The sequence below is a fragment of the Catharus ustulatus genome, chromosome 3 (genome assembly GCF_009819885.2).
Source record: "Catharus ustulatus isolate bCatUst1 chromosome 3, bCatUst1.pri.v2, whole genome shotgun sequence".
Classification (NCBI taxonomy): domain Eukaryota; kingdom Metazoa; phylum Chordata; class Aves; order Passeriformes; family Turdidae; genus Catharus; species Catharus ustulatus.
Window position 1 is genome coordinate 114,523,898 of NC_046223.1, and position 25,349 is coordinate 114,549,246.

General features: G+C 37.9%; 1 protein-coding gene across 1 annotated transcript in view; it reads left to right on the forward strand.

The window, feature by feature from the left end:
• Positions 1–25,349, forward strand: part of SUPT3H (SPT3 homolog, SAGA and STAGA complex component) — a 254,476-nt gene that overhangs the window by 118,244 nt on the left and 110,883 nt on the right. The window contains exon 3 of the mRNA XM_033056187.2: positions 7,486–7,570. Coding sequence (XP_032912078.1) covers positions 7,486–7,570 — 85 coding nt within the window. The remainder of the gene's footprint in view (positions 1–7,485; positions 7,571–25,349) is intronic.

Genomic DNA, 25,349 nt, shown 5'->3' on the forward strand with positions numbered 1-25,349 from the left:
GAGACTTCAGCATCTCTGAAATTTATCCCTGAGGATTTTGTGTTATTCTTGATTTATGGTGGCGTCACTGAGGGCAGGGTTTGTCTTTTTGTGAGAAGAATTGGACTTTTCATTTGGCAGGATGTTAGGCATTGTTAATCCTGCTGCCTGGCAGACCTCACCATTTGAAAACTCAGGGTGTAAACAAACTACTTCTATTTTCAGGTAAACAAAGTTGCTCTAACAGAGGTCTTGCCTTGTTTAGGTCTTAACTCAGGGGAGCAGTGATTCGTTTGGATGATGCTTTCCACCCTGGTAATCAAGGCATATCTGCAGGGAACTATTAAGAAAGCATTATAAAGTTTTCAATGAGCTCAAAATAATTATTCATCATGAAGTCTTTTCCAGATTTCAGAATTTTAATTATTACAAGCATCAGTGAAGTTTACTTCAGATTCAATCATAAAGTTGCAGGTGATATACCATAATGGAATGGGGTTATACCTCTTTTGTAATTATTTTAATTCACATAATCAAGATTTCCTTTGTGTACTTGTTTAGCATCACAAGACCCCTCCCTGGTTCTTGGCTAAGTTTAGTTTCTGTGTCTCCCACAGTGAAGATTCTCTTCCTTCTGTGATGGCTACAGAGGGTTCTTGTTTTCAGATATTTTCCTTCTAATTTGTTCTAAATGTTCCTTTTCTAAATTTTATCCTTTTACTTGTCACTATGTACTTTTGAATAATTAAATGGTATTATGTAATGTTTCTTTTCTTGTTGTTTATGCTTTTCCAATATCTGCAGACATCATCATGGCTTAATTTTAGACTGAAGAAAGCCTCATTTTGTATCTGACATTTCAGGTTCTTCCTGTACTTGCCCTTCTCACTGCTTTACACACTTGAGGAAAAGTGTTTTCCTTTAGCTGAGTTTCTTTTAGTAATGATTCAATAATTTAATAATCAAATTCTTAGAGTTAATATTATAGCATTTAAATAAGGCAGCAGGATGTCTTCACTTGCTGCATAAATAGGTGGTAATTAGTTTTTATAACTTCCTGTAGCATCTCTAGTCTTTGTAGAAGCAGGAAAGTGGGGAGTTACTGCTGTTCACATCATCAAGGTGAGATGTTTGACTCATCACACTTGCATTAAATCCTGGTAAAGAACCATGCTCAGCATGTTGTATGAAACCTCTGCATACTTGATTTCATTAATCCAAGCAGATAAATATATTAGCTATGAACTCTTATGGAATATTACCTTTTCTTTCTAAAAGGGCTTTGGTGGGAGTGACCTGATGAGCAAACATATAAACAGCAATATAAATTCCAGTGCTTTTTCAGGTAGTGCTGGTAGACATTGCTGGTTAGTTAACATAACTCAGTGCTTTAGATTGTTCCCTTTTTCCTTAAGATTAGGCAATATAGCAAGCCAGATTATATATTTTTAAAATTAATGTCTCAATAAGTTTACAGGCAGTATTAGGAGGGACTGAAGTCTACAAAACATAAACCTCACCCCTCTCTCTCTGATATAACGTATCTTAGCATGAAATGGAAATTATTTTGAGACTTCATTATTTATCTCTCTTTCCCCTATTTATCATCCTTTTACTCAGGTAACTTTCTTCCTGGATTTTGTTCTTTCCTCTTCCACTCTCCATACAGGGTGTCCTCCTGTGTGTGTCTGATCAATTTTCTGGAAAAAAAAAAAAAAGCAAGCAGAAACAGGAGTTATCTTTAGCTTTTGAAGCTTTGAAAAAGGTATTATACTTTTGTTATTTCCTCTGGGTTGTCTGTTGAAATGTCTGTTGCAAGACTCCTCATCAGAGGAGTCTCCTAATTTTCTGTCATCTAAGGGGCCTGACCAAACAAATCCCACAGCTTCCCCAGCAGCTGCTGGGGACCTCCTGGTCCCTCCAGCAGCCAACTCACAAACCCCCTGATCTCTCCAAAATGCAGCCCAGATTTATGTCCAGATTGTTACATGGATCCCAAACCTCTCATGCGCAATGTTGGAAAAAATAAGGATTTGACAGGAAAGTCTCACAGATATATATGTATAACAGAAAGATTTTTTGAATGTAGAATCTGAAGAAGGAATAGAAATGATAGCAAGTTTTGATATAGAAGAAAAGAATTACTGAGCCAGTCTTACTGGATAACTAGAATGCAAAGAGCAAGTGAGTTGGAAGAGGCTCTTATGACTGAGCAAAAGATTAATCCACCTCTAACAAAAGATGTTTTTACCAAGCAAATGGATTTTCACAGGCAAACAAAAATGCCATGTTGCAAGTAGAAAGATTTCAAAATTTTCCACCATGAGAAAACTGAAAAACAACTTTTAGATTAAACTGTAACATACTAAATTTTTGTGATTGGAAAATAGTAGCATGAATATGGTAATGTTAGTAGTTGCGATAGGCCATAGGTAATAGTAAAGGTGTTGATTTGGTTGTAATGTTTTAAGATGCTTTGCAATGAAAAGTATATAATGCATTGTAACCAGAACTAGAGCTGGCTTCAGATGAACCCACAGCTGAGGCTGAAAAGGCTGTGGGCTGGGCTCCTGTCACCCACAACCCATGAATTGCTGTATCATTTGGATACAATAAACAGCATTTTAAAAAGCCACCTGGAGCCCCACATCCCTCATTTTGGCTCTTACAATCCCAGTCATGGGCTACACTCCCCTGTACACTGTGTGCACCCTCTCAGGTCACTGTGCCATGACAGGCACATGGATCCCTGTGCTCCACAGTCCCAGCCTGGCTGTAGGCACAGCAAGTAAATACCTCTGTGTTCAGGACAGAAGCATTTGCTTGCCCCATGGCAGTTTGGGTCGTGGAATCATGGACTTACTCAGCTTGGAAAAGACCTCTAGCATCATTGAGTCCAACCACTAACCCAGCACTAAACCATGGCCCTCAGAACCACTTCTACAAGCCTTTTAAATCTCTTCACCACTGCCCTGAGCAGCCTGTTTCAGTGCTTGACCAACCTTTCTGTGAAAAAAAATTATTCTAATAGTCGATCTATACCTCCCCTGACACAAGATGAAGCCATTTCCTCACATCCTCTCCCTGGAGCAGAGCCTGACCCCCCTGGCTGTCCCCTCCTGTCAGGGAGTTGTGCAGAGCCAGAAGGTTCCCCCTGAGCCTCCTTTTCTCCAGGCTGAGCCCCTTCCCAGCTCCCTCAGCCTCTCCTGGTGCTCCAGACCCTTCCCCAGCTCTGTTCCCTTCCCTGGACACGCTCCAGCCCCTCAATGTCCCTCTTGTCAGGAGGGTCCCAGAGCTGTCCCCAGCACTGGAGGTGTCCCAGCAGAGCCAGCACAGGGGACAGTCACTGCCCTGGCCCTGCTGCCACACCACTGCTGACACAACCCAGGTGCCTTCCTGCCCACCTGGGCACACGCTCATCCTTTATCTAGAAACAGAAAAGGAGAATTGTTAGGGATTTCTAGAAGAGAATAAAAAAAAAGCAGCACATATTTCCCACCAGACTACCTGGCTGCTTTTATACTTTCCCTAGGCTGGATTCATCACATTTATTTGAGGTGGTAAATTCTGAATGCGCTGGGGCAGCCTTGTTATGGTGTGAACTCAGTAGAAACCCCAGTGAGGGAAATTGTTTATTCTAGCTCAGTGCACTCCCAGCCACCCTGGTTATAGTTCCTTTCTGGCCAGGACAGCTTTTCAAGGCCGTGGAGGACGGGAGGTTGCAGCAGCTCTCTGTCTCCACAGTCTACTCTCCTGGTGGTCTGGCCACCTGGAGAGCTCTGCATCAGGGTGTTTGAACCAAGCCTATGCCTTGCCTGCCCCAATACCTTTCTCAGGCATTTAAACCTCCGAAAATATAGCAAAAAGTGTTTTATCTATTTCTGTAGCTGCCCATTTTGAAGTTCTTACAAATGTCAGTCCCTGCACCATGAGCAGCAGGCAGACCTTAGCATGTGCCAAGTATGAGCGTGTGTTTACACACAGTACCATGATACTTCATGTAGGCACTTAGTGGCTTGGACATTTACCCTTTTGAAGAGCCTGGAAACATCATTACAGGAACTTAAATAAATTAGAAATAGAAGCTAAAAGTAAACAATAAAAGCGCTGCAGCAGTCTTTTCTTTCTCCATGCTACTATTTTAATCCTCCTGTGAAAATCTGGGTAAGTTGATCCCCCCCTTGTAAAAATGTTTCCTTAAAACAGACAAACCTTTGAAATAGGATCTTCTAAGAAGGCTTTGTTATTGTAGGACATGTCTAATGGGTTGATGCTTCTATTACCAGTACTGTCTTCCATAATACTTTACTGCTTGATGCCCTGCTAATGTTGTATTTTGATATGTTTCCTCTTCAGTATTTACCTGTGGAGAAACAGCTCTTTTTTTCTTTATTTTCAACAGAATTTTTATGTGTTTCATAGGAAGACTTATGTCTAGTGAATGGAAGTTTCTTTAAAAGCCTCTTATGAACCATAAAAGCAAAGCACATGTGAAATGAAATTCATAACTTGTATTAAAGCATCAAGTTCAGCTTCACTTCCCAGAAGCAAGGGCACCAAATTTGGGGGTCTTTTTTTAAAAGAGGTTTTCTTTTAGTTCTTAAACTACTTTGTATTCTGCAACTTGGGAAAATCTGAGCCATCTGACTTGTAGTTTAGTGTTTATTCTGCTGTGGAGCGGTACAATGCAAAAGTGAAGGAAAAAAATGTAAGAGTTAAAGCAATAAGCTACTTGTGCATTTCTAATTGTTACTTCTGGTAGCAGAAAGACATAAAAAAGGCTGTGTTTGGTATCTTAAAGAATGTTGTCCTAAAAGCATGTTAGAATCAAGAGACATATCAAATGCTGTACAAATACAATTAACGAATGTAGAAGCTTTACTTTTATTTTAGTATCTGAAAATCCTGGATCCATTGCAAAGAGAAAGGAAGCGGCTGTGGGTGGGTGTGGTGGTTTTTACTTTTTGCTGAAACCACCATGCCAGTATCTAGTTTTCTGTGTGTGGGAAAGAAGCTGGCAGAAATTACATGGGAAAACAGTGAAGGCAAATTGAGATAGAAGTAGCTTTGAAAGGTAGAGAGCATGGAAGTGAGGGAAGGAGAAAATAGGTGCATCTGGAACTTGATTTTCTATTAAATCGAGAAGTGCAGTTGATTTTAACCTTTCTTCATGTCTCAGCATCAGCTCTGGTCTATCACAGGATGGTTTGGGTTGGAAAGGACCTTAAAGATCATCTTGTTCCAAGCCCCTGCCATGGGCAAGGACACCTCCCACTGTCCCAGGTTGATCCAAGCCCCATCCAACCTGACCTTGGACACTGCCAGGGATAGGGCAGACACAGCTTCTCTGGGCAACCTGTGCCAGGGCCTCATCACCCTCAAAGGGAAGAATTTCCTCTTAGTACCTGTTCTGAATCTATCCTCCTTCAGTTTGAAGCTATTGCCCTTTATCCTGAATGGTCCACCAAAAGGGACCAAAGAGATTTGATCTTTGTCTCCTTTTGCATCGATGTGCTGCACCATGACCGCAGCTCCTCTGCCCCTCCTGCTGTTTGGGGAACAATTACTAGTGAGAGAGATTTCTGAATGCAGATGGGGAGGGGAGCTCAGCATAGAAGCAGCATCCTGTCTCAAAAACAGATTTTGGTTCTTGCACTTGTTGTCTTTGGAAAAGACACCCCAAGCCCTTTAATTTGTGTATTTGAGGTGTTGAGTAAAATTGTGAACATGAGAAATGTATATCCAAGCTGATAATGTTGGACACCAGGTGTTTACTACTGTCTTGCATAGTTGTTTTATTTTATATTTGAAGCCTTAAAAAGAAAGAATAATTACTTTTAAAAAAATAGAGGACCAGCAGTTAAGATTGAATAGTATATCATGCTTGTGATAACTCTTCTGCTTGGTTTTATGTACCCTGTTTGATTAGAAACAAATATCGTTGTTTTCATTTGCTTGCAAACCTTACTGTTAAAAAAAACCACAAAACTTGAGCTTTATCGTGTATGAGCACTTTTTTTGAATCTGTGATGATTTAAATATTTTTTAATCTCTCAATGTACTATGATAATAAATATTTATATTTCTATGTATTTCCTATATTGTGTGCATGTATTTGCAATTTAAGTTATTTAATAGTCTCTGAATGGATTGCTGGATTGCCCTTACAGTCCTAGGAAGTGCCTGACATTCTAATCCATGCACATGTGCAGCCCTGCATAATGAAGAAAAAAATATTTGAGTTGTGCTCCTTTTAGAAATGTACAACATTTTATAAAACACAACTTTGTCTTTAAGATGCTGATAGTCCCAACAAGAGAGACAAATGTAAGCGACAAATGCAGAGTGTAATTTCCTCATGCTATGACCAGTGTAGTACAGTGGATTATGCTCAGATTTTGCCTGAGTGGCTCTTGTTGTGCTCTTTAATTATTTATTAATTTATTAATTTATTATTAAAATTTTAAATGCTCTTTGCAGGACACTGGACATAATTTCATGATTAGATAAAGAACCCTATTATAGAGCTTTTTAGTTGTTTATAGATAAAATATTAGTTTATTATATTGCAAGGCAGACTAATACTTTTGTAAGGAAATAATTGATATATTAAGTCACCTATAATGATTTGAGTCTTACTTGTAAATAAATTTTCACTCTTTTTGTAAGAATCTATAGTGTTATTGTTGGCCTGTGCTATGTGATTTATAATGAATATATTTTATGTACAAGTTTTTGTATTTTAAAAACTCAACTTTAGGAGGAAAGAAAATGTTTTATTCTCAGAAATGTTCTGAGGAAATACTAAACAGCATAGGAGTTGTCTTTAGAATCATGTAAGGCTGGTATTTCTTAGAGAAGAACAAATAGCTGAAAAAGAAGTGTAAGAGAAGTAGGAAGAGGAAAAAGTACCTTGCAAAGCCCATTGTCACAGTTCATTTAATGCTGCTTGCTGTCCTCACCTTGGCTTTTGTTTGTGTTATTATAGGAACACTATAATCTCTTTATGACCTAGACTTTAGGAGCCTCACATACATTATTATGTATAAAAATTATTTTCTCACAGAATTATGGAATGTGATGGGTTGGAAAGGACATTAAACATCATCCAAAGAAGTGTGGGAAGAGAGGTTGTCAGTGAAGACTGAGGCAATAAAGTGGAGTATGTCAGTCTTTTCCCCATCCATTGTGCAAGTTCGCCAGCATAGTTTATTGATGAGTGTTGTACACAAATGTTCCTACAAACTGGATTTTCTCTGTTTCCTCAGTCTTTCAGTTTGTCTCCACACATCCTTTAGTGTACATTCTTACAGCTTTTTTGTTCCACTAATCACATCACTTTGGTTTATAATCCTTGCACCAGGCTGAGTGATCCATTTCTGTACATGCAGGTGTATTAACCTTGTTGTTATTACTCATATTTCCTTATTTTTATCTTTCAGGAGACCAATACTTCTTTTCTTTATAACTGATTTCCATAACCTTGCAATAACCTCTTTGTTTCAGGTTTTCCCTGGGCGATGCTCGCAGGCCGCTCCATGAAACTGCGATTCTGGTGGAAGACATTGTCCACACTCAGCTGATAAATTTGGTAAGAACAAGCTGACAAAATAGACTGCACTCTAAAACTCCTTCAATCCACATGATATTTTCGTCATGTAATGACTAATAACAGATTGTCCAAGGTTTAGGAACAAATAAAACATAGAAACTGAGGTTGATACTCTGGCCTCAGTGATCTGTAGAACCAGATGTGCAAACCCACCTAAGAAAACTGAGAAGAAAGCTGATGGGTTCTTTGTTAAAATCTCTAAGTTGTTAAAAAGAAAAGATATGGCTATTCTTCTAAAGGCTGTCTTGCTGTCTTTTTTTTTTTCATGTTCTATTATTTTTGTTATTGCGTTATTTACTTAGGATTTATGTCTTAATATTCCTTCTATGTGATGTTTTGATTTCTTTAAAAAAATAATGCCAAAATACGGAATATTTTAATATATTGAAAACCAATGAAAGTGTTATATAAATGAGGTTGTTTTGAATGACATCTTTCAGACACAATTCTAAATTTAAACCCCTCTCTATTTTATTTAAGTTCAACAGCTCTATTAAGAAATAAATCATGGCATTTTACATCATGGCATGAATTTGCCATCTGACAAATTATTATACCTTTGTATAAAAAGGTATAATATGACAATGCCACCTTTATTTTCATAAAAGTGTATTTTTTTTTAATTATAGCCATTAAAAGACATGTAGGTGTGGCACTGAGGGACAGGGTTTAATGGTGGTCTTGGCAGTGCTGGGTTAATGGTTGGACTCAATCTCAGAGGTCTTTTCCAACCTTAATGATTCTGTGATTTGAATGAAATTACCAGCACGTGTTGGAAGAGACATTATACAGAACTAATGTATATAGATTATGCTAATACATGTTATAACTAATATTTACATCTGATGAGTCCTTGGATCAGCTAGAGCTTTCAGCTGCAAGTTCCTATATCTCTTCTTTGTAATGAGCCCTTTTAGCAATGACAAGGCTTTTTAAGTTTCGAGGTAGGTTCTGGTACTACATTAACTAGAACTAAAAACTTCTGTTAAGTGATGAAATTCAGAATGGGATACAGCACATATTGTAAATATTTATGTATGCATAAAATATATTTTTTATATATATTTCTACATATTCATGCATATAAGACATTAATATTTTTAATAGAAATATACTAAAATTAGACTTCCCTTGCCCACTGTTTGCCTGCAACAGGTGTTTTCCTTCAGCTTTGCACCTAATCCAGCAGCCGCTCGCAGTTTCCTGCATCTCAGCAAATGCCTTGGCATCCCTTCCAGCTCCAGGCAGTTCCTTTCTGCTCATACCTCTGCAGCCCAACAGAGTATCCCTGTCTCCACAGTCTCCTGGCATCTTTGTGGATTCTTTCCTTATTACACTCATCTTGGGCTGTCCTGAACGTGCCCCGTGGCTCTTGGAGGGGACAACGTCTCTCCCCTCTCTGCGGGTTTCCCGCTGGTTTAACACTCTGCTCTGACCATGGATTTGTAGTTCTTATTCCAGCTTTAGCTCAGACAAAGTGACATTTTCTCTTTGTTAATGACCCCTGTAATTTATGCAAACCGATGGCTGCGGCTTCGCTCTTCCCTCAGCATTAACGTGCTGGAGTCTGGGCTGCTCTGTCCCACCGAGGCTTCTCTGAGCTGAGCTTTACCAAACCCTGCAGTGAGAAAGTGCAACCTGTGGCCATGTGGTCTTTGCACTTTAATCAAATCCGGGAACTTACTCAGGGACTGGATGTGACCCGGGGTTAACCCTGCGTGGGGTGCGGGAGCTTGTAGAATTTCCTGACAGAAGGAAGAATGGGAATGGAGAGGCAGATAAACAGCTTTTCTAACCTTTCCCCTCCCAGCCCAAGACAGCACTTTATTTCTGAGGAAGTGAAAGTATCTTTAATAGCTCATTGCTTTGACCTCTGACACTCACATGCCGGAACCTTTAAATCAGTAGCGTTTTACATGCCCCGGGCTTCTGATAGGGAATTTTGCACATTTGTCATCCTCAACTGCACATCCTTATTGAGCTGTTCTGTGCACTTACATGAAATTTTCACTTTCTGTGTAGGTATTTTTGCTGGTATTGACCAGTACTAGAGAAATGCTGTTTTTATAAATGAAGCTGACTGCAGAAGTAAATTTATTGCTAACCACCTGGATTCTGTCATATTGCTCATGTTAATGGAGTATGCAGTTCTCACTGTGTAATTTAATGATTTCTTGTTTAATTCATGTCCATTTTTCCATCCATAATACAGGTATAAAGCTAAATTGTAGAAATTACTTTTATACCTGCAATAAAGCTGGCACATTGCACACATCTTTCATAGTAAGCATTTGTAAGAAGAGCTTGTTCTTCTTGATTAAGTCCAGGTTTGAGCCTCTGCATTAAAAAATACGTTTCCAGCATGATTACCTTTGATTGGTTGACTTTTGATATCTTGCAGCTTTATAGTTCCAGCTTCCTATTTTCAGAGTTGATCTGAACTCTATTAAATCAAGGTCTGGTTTGGGCAGATTTATACAGTCACTGCTTCAAACCACTGTGCGCTTCATGGAGTTCGGCTGCTGTAGCAGATGAGTGCACTAACAAGGCAAATCCCTGGAAAGCAGGTCTTTAAGAGTCTGCATCACATTTTATGATCAATTTTTTGGGTGTATTTTGAATAATATGCACACTGCTTTACATAAAGGGAAATTCTACTAGAAGTATGTAGCAATGTATAGGAGGAAATGAGCATCTCCAGAGGAAGATGCATTTCATCCTAAAATTACTTTCTGAGTTGAATGGGCTTGTATCTCTCAAGGAATTTATATTCTCAGCTGACTAAGAAATGAATCCTTTGACAGCTGGCTTGTGTTGGAATATCTAGGAGATAGGCATGAAAGGTGAGAGATAAATTCCATCATATTTATGTAATGAGTTTGAATTTTTTATGCTTATATTGTAATTATTATATCTTTTGTTTTTTGTGTATCAAGCAACAGAAAATCATAAAGCCCCTAAACTAGAACATTCTGTACATTTTTTGGTTAAGCATAATGTATTTGATAAGCACAATGAATTTAAATTTTAATTTGAAATCAAGTTCACTGTTGACTGATAGTATTTAGTACAGATCTAAATGTTCATTTATAGGTAAATGCTTAAGAATTTATAGATACATTCATCTATAAATCTTACCCTAAAACTGTACTTCTTTATGCGGGCTAAGACTAGAGGTTCCAATCAAAGCTGTGTTTTCTTTATAGTTAGGCACAAGTAGTACAAGGAAAGTTGTGCCTGCAAAAACAGTTCAACAGGGAATGCAAAAAGGTGTTAATCAGAAGGGGGCAAGCCTTTCAATTACTGACCATTTGAAGTGGAGTGAGGCCTCTTTTATTTCCTTCTTCCATCATCTCCAATACAATCTCCATGTGCACTAAGAAAGTTTTGAAGCATCATCTTCTATAATAACCTATTTATATCTATTCAGGTCCTTAGAAAGGGAACTTGAAGATCTTCCTTTAGGACAAATGTGTATTATTCATTCAGCACTTTGTGTTAAAAAAAATTAAAAAAACAAAGCTGTGATTAAGAGGACTGGAGTAGGAACTTTTACTCCTTATTAAACTACCGTTGAGAGGTTTGTCATCAAAATAGCCTAAATCTTTCACATACACAGATATAAAACAATTTGGACTTTTTTTTTAATATAATACTTAAGAAAGAGGAAAAGTCCCTTGTCACCTTCACTAGTTCTCTCCAATTTTTTTTTTCTTTTGAACCAGCCCCAGAACCATTCATCATCGGACTAATATTAAAAGCTAAATATTATTAGTATCTTCTCTTGATAGGACCATAGCTCCTTGTTCATGCTTCAGATGTCACGTTCAAATAGAAAATAATATCATGATGCACTAATTGGATCAGATGAGCTGGTAAGGAAGTACTTTCCTTATGCTGGTACTGTATCAGCTGGGTGTTTGTTATCAGAATGAAATACCAGCAGTTTATTCTCTAGGCACACTGGGTAGGGCAGGAGTAGTGCAGACACTTGTTTTCACAGAGTTTGGTTATTCAGTGTAGCACTAGATTTGAAGTTCAGTCCTTTATATTTTGTTTCATTTAGCTTTGGGGAAGAGATTAGATTTGTTTTTGCAAAATTAAAGGTATTTTAGCAGTAGGACAGAGTTCAACAAAGGAATAGGTGAATTACACATATGCACACCAAAAAATACAGGTAAGTAACCCTGTCTGTCCATGAAGGAGTGGCTGCTCAGAGGCAAGGCCACAGCACATCACAACAGCCTTGGACTGCATCCCTTAAATGTTTTATCTGCTGTAATTCTTTGTAATGTGTGATAAGTCCTTATGGAGACAGTCATGAATGGTAGAATTCATGTTAATAGAATTGTGGTTTTCTCCCTGTCAGCCAATGTGTGTCTGCTGGAAGATGGACTCTGATCTCTCCAACTGATGTCAAATGATTGAAGTCAGACCCACTTGGCTGCCTTTTTTTAGAATTCAGTAGTGTCACCTTAAAGGAACTTCAGTTGCCCAAAATCATATTGTACATGATATCTGTTGGAGTTTCTTTCATAAGTTACTTTTATCTTCCTCTGGTATTTAATTTCATACAACTTGTGCTGCTACCTAATGCTATTAATATTCCACTCTTCCTGTGTAGGAGCGTGATTTGGGTCCTGAGTTACATATATGCTAAATGAACTCTTTGCGTGTACACAGGGATAATTTTTGTTGGGTTTTTTTTATTATTTTAAATAAATTTTCTCTTACACACATAACATTTAATTCAGAATCAGTCCTTTGGTCTCAACCAGGACACAAAGCACAGGTGAGGAGGTGAATAGTCTATACTGGTATTTGTAGGTTATATTAAATTGCAGCAGTAATGCATAGGTAGAAAACTTAGAGTGAGGTGCAGACATCCAGCAGTGTGCCTGAGTCCTGAGTAGATCTGTGGTGGATCCATCTTGAGGAATAAATTGCTTTTTATAGTGAGTTTAGTAAAGATTGGGTAGTCATTTGTCACTTTTTCCTAGTAAAAGGAAGGGTGAAAATACTGAAAAATGCAGAAGTAAAAGTTTACTGATACAAAATGCAAAGTTATTTATCATAAACAGCGTTAATTTTATGTTTTGAAAGGACTGTATATTTTCTGTATCAACATGGTGTACTTTCTTCTCTTCCCAGCCTTGTTCCTGCAGCTGTTATTCTTTTTATTGCAGTTTAAAACAAAAGAAGGAGAAGGGAAAACTCACCTTCACTTGTCTTCCAGAGAAAAAGGGACAATGGGAGATAATGACAATGGGAGAGGCGAGTAGGAAAAATGAGGATTTAAACAGAAGCAAGGATAAAGCTTTCTTGGTCCTTTACAGGTTTTTTGCTTGTAGAGGTTCCTGGATTTTTAAAATCAAATCCCAGTTGTTATTCGTTCACAAGCTGCATCAGTCACTTTAATGTGTGTAACCTCACACAGCTCCAGGTTTGTTTACTATGTTTTTGAACTGTTCGACTTGTAACCTTTATATACATAATTGTAACATTTCTGACATTCCTTTTAAAAAGGAAAAAATTGAAAGCAGCTCCTTCATGAGCAGGAATTGCCCACTGATAAAAACCAACAGTGTGACGCACTGTTCCCTCTTGATCCCAAAGTTACGTGCAATTGTCACTTATGCCACCCCAGCAACAGGAAAAGTCCTTGTTTTATGAGTCTGTTTTAAAACAGTTATAAAGTTTCCTGTGCAGGACATTAATTAAAGGGGTTATCAAAATAAGACAAACTAATATAATTTGTGATTGTACAAAATAAAGGAAGTCGAGGGTACCACAGGGACCTAATGAATCACAGGATGGAAACAATCTTCTGGCTAACTAAACATTCAGACTTTGTACTAAGTCACAGGGTGGATGTACAGCCCGGCAAGCCGGAACACGCTGTGTGTTTACATGGATGGGATAAAGGGAGTTCACAAAAACCATCTGGGAGAAATCCTTCCCCTATTCATTCTATTCCTACTGTAGAGTCGAATAAACAACATGCATACATTTGCAGCAAACACATGGCACACCTGCCCTGGAAGAAATCAAACTGGAAAATAACTGTAGTATAAAAATTTCTCTGTGTACCAGCACTGTGAGTTTGTCTACGTTTCCCATGTAGGATGGAAAGGGAGAGATGGGGCTTAACATCTAGCAAGTGGTTAATTGTTCCCTGTGCATTTGCAGCATTTCAATGTGGTCAGTATTTAGATTTATATGATAGATTTATATGGTAATTTATATGAAATGAGTTTTCTACTTTAAACATTATCTGCCCCTAGTTCACCATATTCCGATCTATTTATTCTCAAATACAGAATTTATTTCAGGAGATGATTCAGGAGTCCCAGTTAGGGATTCTGGGCTCTCTCTTTGCTTTCTTTTGAGACTGAAGATTTAGTGACTTAATCAGATTTTTTGATTCCATGGATCTCTGTGCAGGATTGGCATGTGCTATAACACAGAGCTGCTGCTTTTTGCCTGTCCATGCAGAGATGCTGCTCAGAATCCAGTGGTGATGAACTTCACTGAGCTTATAAATGTAAAGAGACTAAGATACTGTTATTAAAACCCTAAATTATCAAACAGAAAGAAATGAATAATCATACCTACAAAGTTGTACCAGCATGTTCGGTAGTGAAGAACAAGATTCAAAGTGTTGACTAGATTAAATGGAGGAAAAAAAAGTTATTGGTGCTTAAATGTTGGGTTGTAACACATAAAATATAAAGACTGAAGGTAGTGCAGGCATCAATAGTCCAGTATTTCCTGATTTTCTGTATCAGACTGGGCCTTTAATAACAATTCATGGATTTATGACTACTGTAAATGTATAAGAATATATGTTTCTCTATGTACACCCTTCACACACCAAATTCCTGTTTAGGCTGTTGGGTTAGAGGAAAGAAGTAGGTATGAAATTTCACTCATGGGGGCTTTGGAATCTGTGGCATTCTTGAATATATATGTACTCAATTCCCTTGGCTTCTGGGGCTCTTATGGAACAGTTGATAAGCTGGACCCAGCCCGTGTTTCCAAAACACAGATATGTCTTTTATTTAATTTTTATGTAAAATTTTAGGAGAATAGTAGAGATGAACAGCTGTTGAGGCCTTGGATAAGATGAGCAGGGACATTCAGTGTACAGATTCAGTGTTCAGGGTCTTTGCCTACTTCTACTGATGTCACTAACAAATCAAGAAGTTAAGAAATTTAAGAGTAGTCATTAGATTTGTATTGCTCAATATGATGAACTCTGGTAAATCAATATTCTGATTATGGTTTTGAGAATCATAATTACATTCCAACTCCAGAAGCCAAATGGAAAGTTGATGTTCAGGGTTTCATTCTGTCTTTAACTTCTTTGTATGGTATAAATAGAATATTATATGAAAAGGTGTGTAAAGTCCATCCTGCACACAAAGACCCATCTTGCTTATTGTTCTGATTCTGAAATAAATTAATACATGAAATGAAAAGAATCACAAATTTATCAATGGTAAAATAAAAGCAAACTAACATAACAAACATGTTTTACTAAAGCTGAGGTAATAATGCCAGATCAGCTTTTGTGTCACAAGAGATAAATGGGCACTTCAAGGATGTGATTCTTTAGGTCCTAACATACTTATTTAAAATTTTGGCAATGCATTTAAAATCTGGACTTCTGAAGTGAAGTGAGAGACATCTCACCTCTGTGGTTTCAGGCACTAGCTGTTATTTTTGTTATAGATATTTAGTTTGTCATTGATTCTGAGAAGAAAAAACCAAACACAACCTGTAAACTTTAGGTTGTGAAAGACACAAACTGATTTATGGATATCTGTGATGGAAAAAGAGCAGTGTAAAACTCTGCATGGTCTTTAAGTGTAACTCATAAACCTTGAAGGTCATCTCATAGTGGTTAACAGAGCAAATTCATTGTAATTTTTAGATCACCTTATCTGATTTCAAGCAAACCTGATAGTTTCTGAGTAACTTTTTTTAGGAAGATTGGCTTGTTAACAGTGTTACGGAGTTACAAGGAAATGTGGTCACAGCTGCTTCTGGTTTCATAGCTAATCCACCTGATTGGAAACAACAGGTTTTTGATATTTTTCCATTTCTTACACTGACACCTAGTGTTCAGAGCTCCTGAGTTTCTAATACTGCACTTGGTTATTAATAGACAGCTGTTGATACTGAAGTTCTCCACCTTTGTCAACATCTTCCAGTTCTGCTCTTCTGCAAAAGGAAACAGTAGCTGAAGGCAAAGGTGTTACCATCATTCAAAACAATTTTATTTTGGAAATAGAAATAGTGAACAGCTACTGCAAAACTTGGCAAAAGCTATTTTACTTCTTGAAGCGCTGCAAAATCTGTTTTCTTAAAATTTAAGTGCTTTAGTTTTGGCAAATGCAACCCTTTTGTGTCTGTAAGTGTCACTGGCCAAGAAAAACAGCGATAAAAGCAGAAACCCTTAGATCAGTATTTGTTTAATTGTGGGAGATGTCGATGCTTTTTATTTCTGTGTTCTTTTATCTTCAAGCCACGAGTTCTACCTGATAGGAGTGTTGATGGCTGCACAGTCCTTGAGTAGACAGAAAATAACTTGCACACAAAAACTTGCACAAACAGTCTTTTATCTCAGACTTGCAAATAAACGGAGCAAAGCAAGTATGGGCTGTAACCCATTCCTGACAAAGATGACAACTGAGAGTAAAATTAACTCTCTGTTTTACCTGTGATTTTGCTGTGTGTTAGCAGAAGAACTTTACACTGTTTAAGATAATATATTAGGAATTTTGTATAACTGTATCCAGAAGTATGAATGATTTTTTTTTTACTAATGGCTTCCATAGAAAAATGGAAGCTATCCAAGCACAGAAAAAGTATATTAAACTTCACTTTAATTTGAGGATTCTTCTCTTTTTGATTTTAAGACTTTTCTTTTAAGTGCACCAAAGAGCCACCTTTTCAGTGCTTCTCCACTCTCACAGTAAAGAATTTATTTCCATCTAAATCCACCTTCTGTCCATTTAAAGCCATGCCCTCATGTCCTGTCACTGCATCCCCACACTGCCCATTTTGTTATATCTTGGGTAAAGACATTGCATCTCTGTGTGTGCACATGGCAAATGAGGTACTTCAACATTATTGATTGTCAATAGTTGATATTCCTGTGAATCAGAGTCTGCTTATTGGAGAAATAATCAGTGACAACAGAGAGAAATGTTACTTGTAGGATACTGTTTATTTGACTTCTTTCAGGCATTTAAATGTGAGGATGGTGAGGCCCTGGCACAGGGTGCCCAGGGAAGCTGTGGCTGCCCCTGGACCCCTGGAAGTGTTCCAGGCAAGGTTGGATGGGGCTTGGAGCAACCTGGGATAGTGGAAGGTGTCCCTGTTCATGGCAGGGGGTGGAACTGGGTGATCTTTAAGGTCCCGTACCCAAACCAATGATTGTTTCTGTGATTTGTTTTCAGGGTGAGGTGCATTTGGACCAGAAGTGTGATTTTTGTCTAGTGACTACAAATTATGCTTTGGGTGACCAGCTGAGATGTAGATTTCTATGTTCAGTCAGAACTGCCAGCTGAGAGAGAACTCCTCCCCCAAGGCAGAAGTCTTAAAGCAATGCAGGAGGAAAGGAGAAAACCAAGAATTTCTCTGATGGCAGACGGAGATGTTAACAGTGTTAAAAGCAGAAGAAAAGTCAGAGAAAATAAAGACATAGTGTAGGGCCAGGTTTCTGGCTAGGAAGAGGCACACAGTGTCCCAAAAACGAACAGTTTTAAGGGATGAGATTTATGAAAAGTCATATTGGAGCTGATCCAAGACGGAGTTAGAAGAGGGGAAGTCTGTGCATTAGCTGAAAACTCCATAGCCTCTGTTTTTTTTTAATAGATGAAGAGAAAAAAAAGAAATGGGAAAAGATTTGGAAAGACAGACTGGATTGAGATACAGTTTCTTTAAAAGAGAGGATAGACTGAGGACATCTGTACACAGTGAGGGAAAAGTATCAGAGAGCAAAGAAAAATTGAAAACTAAGTGGGGAGGATATGATGCAGCTACTGAGGTGGGTCAGAGTTGGGAAAAAGGCCAAAAATTTATGACAAAAGAAGGTATTCAGGAACAAAAACTAAGAGCTGCTTTGTGGGAATGCTTATTTTCTCTCTTTTAGCAGAAGAATTATGGAGCTTGAAGTGGAACCCAGGTTGTGAATAAGGAATGCAAAGCCTCAGGTTCAGCAAAGAATCTCAGAAGATTTAAAGAAGTTTAAAGAAGTGAGGGAGAGGAAGATGAAAACAAGCTCGTAGTGGAAAGTGTTTGGAAGAACTTCCCATGACACTTCCTCAAATGTTCAGTAGCAAGAGGATGGGAATAATTGAAATAAGAGGCAGAGGGGTTTGAAAGAGAAACTGTGACTGGTGCATTGGAGCCTGCAGAATGTCTGGTCTGGAGAACGAGTTTGGGAAGTAGCTTTACAGGACATTAAGTGCTGATGACAGAGAAGTCATCAAGAAGTGGTAAATGGAGTGAGAGTCAGCAGATGTGTTACTTTCAAATTGAATCTCGGATGGGGCCAGAGAAACTAAGTGGATAATGATGGAACAGGTGCAATGTGGTGTTGGTATCTGTGTGAAGGAGAGCACAAAATGAGGAAGAAAGGAAGAGATTCTACATTTTGGGAAAGAATTCATGGTGACAGGGGAAGTCTTGTGACAAATGCTTCTTCTGTGTACAGTATCATACACGTGGAGCTGTGAATGCTGGCATCTCTGCACCATCACATACAAGCAAGCATATATCTTATATATAGATCAATAATGAGCACTTCTGTAGTGACACACAGCCTGATGCCAGTATTTCAACTTCAATATACTCAGCAGATACTGTTACTAACAACCGTACTCAGCAATTACATTTTTTTAGCATCTTGAATTCTTGAGTATGTTTTTACATTGCTTACCATTTTTGTCTTTGATGATGTTATGCCATCATCAGCATTCCAGATTTGGGAAAAAAATGGATCACTTTAGTGATGAGAAATGAAAGAAGACAAAGTGGATTTTCCCCAAGTCATGAAATAAATTAATGACAAGCTGAAAAAAGTCGACTGGTTGTAGCAAGAGGGAAGCTGTGCGAAGCTATTTTATACTGACGGTCTGTGCCTCAGCCAATTGGATTTTTATTTGACAGTCCAAAGGTGTAATAACTTTTATTGTAAGAGGAAGAAAAATACATCAAGGCTAATATATAATGGAGGACCTACTAGGGATATGCATAAATGCATATCCTGTTCCTTGTGTATACAAGCTTAATTGTGTCTCTTTTAATTTTGCTGTTTGATTCAACAGGGTTGTCAGGTAATCGTCCTATTGAAAGTACAGAGGAGGATAAAATTTCAAATACCTTTGTTAATCTCTTTTGGCTGTTAAAAGAAAAGATTTATTGGTATCAAATTTTATTGCATTCTTAGAATTTAGGGATTGATTGGCTGCTAGTTTAGCTTACTTGTCTCTTCCAGTTAGAAACCCAAACACAACAGAAGAAAGACATTGCATTGAAGCTGACGTGCAACAAGTGAGTGAAAGTTCACTTGGCTTTTTCTCTCGGCACCAGGTGCAAAAGTTGGCTAAAAGTGCTGTGGCAGGCAGTTATTTGAAAGCAGTTTCTGGTTTAGTGTTTTATCAAGCCCAGGAGTGAAATATTCTGCAACTACTGCAGTTTCACAAAGCTGCTTTTTAAGGTAGAACCCTGAATTGTCTCACTAATTAAAATGGCCCAGTACAAACATTAATCACACAGTAACCATTAGTGGGAGGGGTTTGAGGATTTATGGAGGGCTATGGATGATATTCTAAAAGTGTGGATAGTTTCTTTGTTTAATACACAATATACTTGCAGTCTCTAACTGTACCAGAGGTTCTTGAAATCTTAAGGAGTATTTGTGATTTTCTACATCCCCTCTTATAAATACTGGAAGAGGTGTATTCATTTCTGGTGTAAAACAATTTAACAATGTCCCAGTTAGTGACTTGACTAAATAGGGTAGTTTCTTTCTTGAACAGCTGCCCCATTGCCACCTTATATATGCTTTAAAATACTAGTATTCCAAACTGCTGCTTTTTCAGAGTGAAAGGTGGAAGCTCAATGATGACATAATCTCCAGAAGTGCAAAATTCAAGTGGTTTGCATGTGGGATTGCCAAATAACATGGGTTTGGTTTGTTCTCCTCCCCAGATGTCTTGGATTTCTGTGGTACCCCCCTTGCTGTAGGTTCTTGCTCCTTGTAACTAACCATTTTTATTAGTCATCCCACTAATACACAGTGTTTTTACTCAGCACCTGTTTTCTTCAAAGCCCTTTGCAATAAGAACTGGTTAATCCTCACATTGGTTCTGAATTTCACTGTCATTCCTGTTCACAGGTGAAAAGTGAGCTCACTGACCTCCCTAAAATTGTAAAATAACTCTGACACCTGTATTAGGACTTTGCCTGTTCCATGTCCCCACTACCCAGGGTGATCCTTGGCCTCTCCACTAACTGAGTTTGTGGCATGCCAGTTATAAATTGAGCATTTCCTTTTGGTTAATGACACATTTTTTTACCCTGATTGCTCTGGAATTTCCATCCTGAAGTATGTGGAAGAACTATGCTGGAAGGAGCCTCAAGAGGTCATCTGAGCCATATCTCTGATCTCAAACTAATTTTGGCCTTTGTTCAGGAAAGCTCTTAAATATGTACATATAAATGGGTGTGTATCCATGCGTATATATACAATTATTTATTAAATTAAGCCCAATTTCTGGAAAAATTATGTGTAACTGCCTAATCAAAGTTTGATGTAAACTACCAGAAGTTGCTTTAAAATACTTGCACAGAATATCATGATTGATAGTGCTGTGGGAGGTAAAACAAAGAGATTTATATTGGAAAGGGTAATTATTGTTAAATCTAGTGCTGTGCCTTCTGAAAGTATTGCTTCCTTTGTTTTTATTTTCCTTTTTTCCTTCTAATTTTCTTTTTCTTATTTTTTATGGACCTGTAGCAAGAAATCCACTCTCTACCCAAGTAAGGTGGTGATTTTGCTGCTATAATAAACCCTCAACTAGTTTGACTATTCTTGGCCTGTCCATTTGAGAGCTACAACTTTATGGAAACAGAATGAAATAAAGTGTTCTCTAATATGTCACAAATCATAGTTAAAACTGGAAATCCAGTCTGACACTGTGGTCTTGATTTGTATGGTTTGCCTACCCCTTTCTGTTTCTGCAAGGCAGTGTATGTATTTGAAGGCTGGAGTTCCAGCCAGGATTTTCAGTCTTAACTGTGAATTTCCTTCCTTTAACAGGTTTAAAGCAAGCCTTTCAGATTGCTCCAGTACAGCTTTTAGGACTTGAATTTCCTTTGTGTTCATTTTGGGCCTTTTCCAGTATTTATCCATACATTTGAAACTCCTTCAAATCTGTGAGTATGGGAGCAGTTACAATAGGAGGTGGTGGCATTTCTGTTATATTCCTGTTAGACTTGATTCAAATGCTGCCTGATTTTCAGCTGAAGTACTGCAAGCCTAAAATTCAGACTCTTGCTCAAGCATTACAGGGTTCATCTCCAGCTCAGAGGTCTCTGTAAATACTGTGTCTGGCTGGAAAATAAAAATTCCATTTCCTGAAAAATTTAGGGGTTTCAACATTTGCTCTGTTTTTTTATCAAAACAAAACTAAAAGCTTATTTTTAAAAATTTAAAAAATCTACTGAGATGAAGAGGAATCTTGTCTAGCTAGCAGTTCTGTGTGTAGGACAACAGCCCTGGAGAGGGGAGACCAATATTCAAGTTTCTGCTTGCTGGAAGAATGTAAAGTTGAACCTGAGTGTCTCATATGCAGAGAGAGTGCCATAAAATACAACTTTTTGAATACATCTTTTGTTATTATTATTTTTCTATATGATAATTAAAATATTTCTCAGTACTTACATGCGAAGTTGTTTATTTCAAGGGATATGATTTTCCCAATGGAAAGAAAATACCTAATTTTGAGGTTCTGTCCAGCACTCATCATTAAAGTATTAATATATTTCACATGTGCATTTAATTCAAAATAATCCTTAATCGTGATTATTTGTAGTTAAAAAATTCAGCTTAATTTTTATAAATCTATTGCTTCAGCTATAGCTGCAGGGTCTCATAAAAGCTTGACTGCTTTGTGTTTATTCATTTTTAATGGTAATTAATTCATATTAGTGGTAAACTTCATTATTTACAAAAAATGATTTTAAATGTTTTGCAGGTTTAGCTCTGTTACATTATTATAATACAACACCAAACATAGCCAAGTGAACAAATTCAGCATTACATATATCCATCTGTAGTCTGATTTAGTGATGGAATTTTTTTTTTCCAGAGATCCCTTCTAACTCAAACCATTCTGTGATTCTATGAATTTAATTCTGAAGGGAAAAAAGTAAATGCTCTTTATTAAAAAAAAAAAGAAAAAAAAAAAAGAAAGAAACACTCAAACTTCCAAGTCAGTGGACTTGTTACTTTAATATTGCACATTTGCATCCCTTGTCACAATTCTCTGCTGTATTGTTTCATAGACTCCTAGAACATCCTGAGCTGGAAGGGACCTAGGAGAGTCATGAAGGTACAACCCAACTCATGGTGGATTGGTGACGTCCATTAAAAAATTTATGTCAATCTTCCCTGTTAGAATAAAGTCAGTATTGTAAACTTTATTCTCTCCTATACATCCTTATGAAGAGAAGGCACTTTGTTTAATTTCAGAAACAAATACTGTCTTCTTCCAAATTCCAACTGCAGTTGCTAAACTTCCCATCTATTTTGATATCAGCAAAAATGCACATGCCAGTTGAATTTTTGTGACTCTTACTGTCCACATTGCATGTTTTCTTTGTGTTTCTTTTGCTGTCTCTCAACCTGGACTCTCAGCTTGTGTGACAATGTCCTTTCTTTTGTGACTGTGTGGTGGCAAACACTAGTTCCATGACTCACCAGTGTCATCAGCATATTGCTGTATGCTAGAAACAACAAAAAAAAATGGAATAAACATATAACAAAAATTATTAATTAAATGAAAGAGGCACTGACTGAATAATTCCATGTTTCTGAGGATAATAGAATTTCAAGTTAAGGACGTCAAATGACTCTAGACCCTCATTAAGATGTTTTGGCATAACTGTGGTCTAGTATATCATAGATAGATATAGATATATAGAGATACAGATATAGTTATCTAAGCTGTCAAAGCTTCTTCAGGCTGTCTTGCAGGACTGTGTGTTTGAATCAGCATTTCAGGATCATGGAAGTGAAAGGTTTACACCTCGCCATTATCCATTTTGTGTGTATAATGTGTGTTCTTGCAATCATGAAAATGTACAAACACCTCTTTTGGGGAGCAGGATTGGGATATTTGTTCACAGATTTAATTAGATATTTTGGTCTTCCCTGCAACTACAAGTTCTGCAGCCCTTTTTACCCCATATGCACAAGAGATGGGTAAGATTTACGTCTGGTTGGATTTCTGTCTCAAGTTGTCCTTCATGACATAATTCTGGGGGTGTTTTTTGGAGGTGGTGGGGTTGTTTATGAGCCGTTAGGCACTCCAGCAGTTAATTTAACAAAGACTTAATGTTACACAGAAGTTGTAGCTCTGGTGGATTTCTGGAGGATGGTTAAGGCAGAGTTTACATTTCATATTCTGAGGGAAATGCAGTGCCGTTCCGCTGCCGTATGCCGTGCGTTTCATTAGTGCTGGAGACAGCAGGAGGCTATTTTGTGGAAATGTTTCTGTCACTGTCAGTAGAAACATGCCCGTCTGGTTGAAATATAGCCTGTGTCTTGCCAGTTCCCTGCTTCTAAGCAATTGCAGTAGGAGGATGTTAATCTTAACCTGTCACAAGCCATTTGAAATCCAAATTTTTATTAAACTTCCAAATGCTTCAGTAATACAAGTATGGGAGACAGGGCTGCGTTCATGCACAAGAGTTCTGCCCTTCTCAGAGGCAGGAAACACTTTAATTAGTGTTTATTAGTGCTTAGTAATTAGATGTGCTGGAACTCCCAGCCAGGCTCTGCTGAGGGATGTGATCCCTCTAAAGTAGGCAGGAGTCAGCTCAGGAGCCCTGGATTGTGAATCTCGTGTTTTGCTGGCTGTTGACTCAGAATTTCATGCATTCAAGGAAAGGATCTAGAGCATATTTGTTGTAGACATCTACGTCTTTCTACAGCCATCCTGAACACAGCTGCTTTTACAGTGATACCAGGATGATTTTCTAATTGCCTGGTGGAAAATGGAGTTTCTTATGTCCCTGGTTATTCTTTGAAAATGTATTTGTGTCAGTGGATTTTCCTGTGCTCTCGTTGTTCCTTTTTTTTTTTTTTTTTTTTCACTGTGCAAACCTGACCTGGTGGTTACAACCTATGTTTGGTGGATGAGCAGTTGAAAAAAATATTTATGTCCTGGTTGACAAGAGAGAGTCTGCATTTATGTGCCTCAATTCCTCCATGTTCCACTTGAGAACCCCTGAGATGTTTGTGGGTGTGGGGTAAGTCCTGGACAGATGATGGTCCCTGCCTGAGTTGTCTCTCTGGAGGGCTAAAGGAAGATTTTGTTTCCTTCCTTTGCTCAGGTCACCAGAGCAAAGGGCTACAGGGTGCACTCCTGTAAGCATCCCTGGAGCTGTCTGGGAAATTCAGAACTTTTTCGTTTCTAAGTCTATAGTACCTGGACAAAGCATTGAGGTGATGATGTTCCACAGATGGATCAGGTGGTCTAACACAAAAATTACCACTTTTCTGTGATGCCTCATCTGGAGACCTCCTCTCTCAGTCACTGCCATTTAATCATGAGAGAAGAATGAATTTAAGGAGCTGGGATATTTTACTTCGCCCTGCCAACCAACATCCAGGCAAGGGAAGCTCATTCTTTGTTGCTGAGGAAGACGTGCTAGCATCATTCATTGCAAGACTGTCTTCCTGATGAAATTGGTGTATCCAGAGAAAATTCAGTATAGGATAGGACTGCAGAAATATTCTACACACCCAACAGCTGGGAAATTGTACAATTTAACCAAAGGAAGAAGTTAAAAATTAAGATGCTATCGCTGCTGTATTTAGTATTTGCTAAAGCCCAGCAGTCAACATAAAGCTGTCCGAACCCAAGACATTTTTATGCTGTATGTTTTGGGAGTTTTCCACAAGAAGTACTGCAGGCAGGCTGGAAAAGATGTGTCGTGGCACTGAATCTGAAATGACATTAGCAATGCTTTGCCAAGGTGCTTTTTCTTCACAGCATATCCCTTATGTTATTCCTTATTCCTTGTGTTAGTGAGCCTGATGTTCAGGGAAAACATCCCATCTGGATAGCATTACCTGTAGGATGTGCAGCTTGTATGTATCTTCTGGAGGTTAGCTCTAATGTTAAACAAAGGAAGCTGATTAGAAACATCTGTAAAGCATTTCCATAGTTCAGATTTTATACAGTGGGTATTGAATTACCTTGCACATGACTGCATGTCTGAACTAAAAATAATAAGGTAAATCTTTTCCTTTTATTAAAATTAGTATAATATTAATTTTATAGTTAAACTACATTTAACTGTTTCCCTACTTGGCACTAGAATTTAATGCTGCTGACATCACTATGTGTTTTACATGCCACTGAGAAATAATAGTTCATTTATTGATGCAGTATGCTACAATAAGCACATTTTAGGTGCAGTCAAAATATAAACATTAGATTGAAATACATTT